We start from the raw sequence: 3,092 nt of genomic DNA on the forward strand, positions 1-3,092 counted from the left end.
TTGACATATGATAATCCCACTGCCTCTGTTGTTTTGACACAACCGAAGAGGTCAATACCATTTAGTTTTCTTAGACATAATTCACGGTACCTTGTCGTAGTGGGAGAGTTTCTAGGAACTCACCTTCTTATGACTTGGAAGACACTAGTGATGAAAATTCATTGTGAGTTTAAACAAGTAATGGATTGTCAAGATAACAAACTAAGAAGAAAAGCCAATAGAACTATAGTTTGATCCATTCACATGGAGTAACCTAAAGTTTTCTATTACAAGGACATAAAAGGAAATTTTTGTTTATAAGTCTATTCAATGGACTTAACAAAACTTCCTGTTCCTAGTATTATAGGTTTGAGTTTATCTAAACCTATGGCTTATGGTATACCTGGTAATTACTTACTCTAATGCAAGCAACTTACGTTAGTAAGATGCTGAAGCATTTTCTTTCTAATGGCAATCTATAGAAGCTTCTCGACTTCTAGGCATAGATTTTATTGATCTAAGAAAAAGTCTCAACTATTCCAGAAAAGATAAAGCCATGAAAGAATTTCTTATATCAACATTGAGAGGTCTCAGATATACTTTAGTATGCCTTAGACCAGACACCTACTGTTGAGTGGGAGTAATGAGTAAGTATCAGATTAATCAAGGAGAGGAACACTGGAAGACAATCAAGTAAATCTTTAGATTAAGAAGAGGAACTATATGTTAGTCAATAATGGTGTATTTAAAACTCTTAGACTACACCACATTAGATTTCGAAATTTGCCTTTGTGCTAGAAAATCTTTCTGATAAGATGGTGATTACTCTTGGGGTGGAATAGTGATTTTGGAGAAGTGTAAAAACCTATCTGAAGTCTCTAGGTCTACCAACACTACTACAAAAATGGGTTTTCCCGACGCTTTTAAACAGTCGTTTAAAGTATTGTCGTCGGTTTCTATAACCGTCGCCTATTCGGCCGTCGTAAATTGGGCAAAATAGGCGACGGTTCAAAACCGTCGCTAATCTGGGATTCCCGACGGTGTAAAACTGTCGCCTATAACTGGGTATAGGCGACGGTTTTAAACCGTGCCTAATACTATAGGCGACGGTTTTAAACCGTCGCCTATAATATTAGGCACAGTTCTAAACCGTCGCCTATACCCAGTTATAGGCGACGGTTTTAAAACGTGCCTTATATGCTGGTTTTGTTTTTGAATGTTTTTTAGCGACGATTTTTTTCGGTCGGTACATTTGAAAAATAGGAAAAAAAAACAAATTTTCTGCAATTTTTTTCCCTGCATTAATTTTTAAATTTTGTAAAAATCTGCATAGTCACAACAATTAAACTAACGTCTAAATATATTTAAAATTTTGTATAGTCACAATAATTGAACTAACGCTAATTAATATCATCTAAATATGTATATGTATACACACTGTCTAACACGGTAACTGTTGTCGCTCCGCTTCCGCTTTCACATAATGAATCCACCGATCACGCATAATATTTATCTCATCATTAGTGTACGGAGTGGAGAACCTATCTTGTCGGGTCAACAATTGTATTGGATCTTCTACGACCATGAAACTTTCAATGAATTTCATGACGTAGTATCCACACTGTTTGTCATCGGGTTGTTGAGGACAAATAGGAGTCATCAACTGGTTAGGTCGATCAGGTCGTCATACCATTCGGTTATACATTGTGAACGATCTACAAAAAAAGTAAATTTAATGAGCATATATAAATTTATAAATAAAGAACACACTAACATATTGGGATGTTTGATATAGAACTTACGTGGATATAATAAAGTTCAAATCATCCGGGATGTCGTCGTTGCCTGAATCCAAGTACGCCACCGTCTGCGTACTTGGCTGGATGACTACAAGCATCCAGTGAAACATCTTCCTGCTCGGACAAATAAGTGTAAAACTGTTAACATATACATAATAATAAATTTTATGAAGAGTTAAAAATACCAAAATTATTTAGTTTACATCTACATATACCTATTATTATATGGGGCAATAAGCCATTTCTCTGAATTAGTCATCCTAGTCATTCGAGCGACTAGTGCTTGGCAACGATTACTCTCATCCCCTGCATCGGTGGCAATCGCACCCGGATTCAAAAATTCATAGACTCGATTCAACCCACCCATGTCCAACAGTCTTTCTTTAAGGTACCTGATAAAATGTCATAATTAATAACTGTTGCTGTCAAAAGAACATTAGCAAGTTTATTATTAAGAGTTATAAATCATACTTGCACCAAACTCCTATTTGTTGGGCTCCCAAGTATTGCATGGTGCACAATTCTTGAATGTCACTCTTAGCAAGCCAAATAGAGTCATCTGCGACACCAAATAGCTCATTCTGGACTTGGAATTGGAGCATGGATGACTTGGGCCACCTTTTGACGAAGTTCCAAAATGCAATAATAGAAGAAGTTTGGCGTGGTTGGGCATACTTTGCATTAACTTTTGCCTTACTCGGCCCCCCAGGGTGTTTTAGAGGCTGTGTTGGAGCTTTTCTTCACGGGTTGCTTCTGAAGTTTCTTGGTGGGTGGTTGTGTCTATATATATGAAAAAAAAAACAATAAGTTAGCAATGCCATTAACTAATAAACACAATAAGTTAAGTAAACAAATTGAAACATACCAAATATTTCCCAACAGGTGTAAGATAGTCTTTTGGCCATGCCACATGACCAATTCTGGAATGTGATCATCCTCATACTCCAAATTAACACCCTTAACCTTGTTAGACTTAGACGTTCCCTCGCCTGGAACTCTATTCTTTTCCCCGTGGTAAACCCAAACCTTATAACTCTTGTCTATTCCGTTCCTAAATAAATGCTCCTTTATACGAGCAATGTCCACACGCTCCATGTTACCACATTTAAGACAAGGACAAAGAACCAATTTAGTATTTTTAGCATTCTTCTGACAAAAGTCCAAGAAATGGTCAACTCCTTCACTATACTCCGCTGATAATCTATTCGCACTCATCCAATTTCTATCATTGTGACAGTCAGTAATCCCGTGATCCGTAAGGGGAAACACCAGGTAAGCTGTGCAATCTCACACCGCCTGGGGAAGGTCAAGTGG

At 37.2% G+C, this 3,092-nt stretch overlaps 1 protein-coding gene across 1 annotated transcript; it reads right to left on the bottom strand.

The window, feature by feature from the left end:
* Window positions 1-1,643: 1,643 nt before the first annotated feature.
* On the bottom strand, window positions 1,644-2,387 carry LOC133038562 (uncharacterized). Its single transcript, XM_061116721.1, has 4 exons — window positions 2,250-2,387; window positions 1,994-2,170; window positions 1,782-1,892; window positions 1,644-1,694 (listed from the first exon to the last, which is right to left on the bottom strand). The coding sequence occupies exons 1-4, from the start codon at window positions 2,378-2,380 to the stop codon at window positions 1,664-1,666; spliced, it is 450 nt and encodes a 149-aa protein (XP_060972704.1). The 5' UTR covers window positions 2,381-2,387; the 3' UTR covers window positions 1,644-1,663.
* Between the last annotated feature and the right edge of the window lie 705 nt (window positions 2,388-3,092).

The sequence above is a fragment of the Cannabis sativa genome, chromosome 5, assembly GCF_029168945.1.
Source record: "Cannabis sativa cultivar Pink pepper isolate KNU-18-1 chromosome 5, ASM2916894v1, whole genome shotgun sequence".
Classification (NCBI taxonomy): domain Eukaryota; kingdom Viridiplantae; phylum Streptophyta; class Magnoliopsida; order Rosales; family Cannabaceae; genus Cannabis; species Cannabis sativa.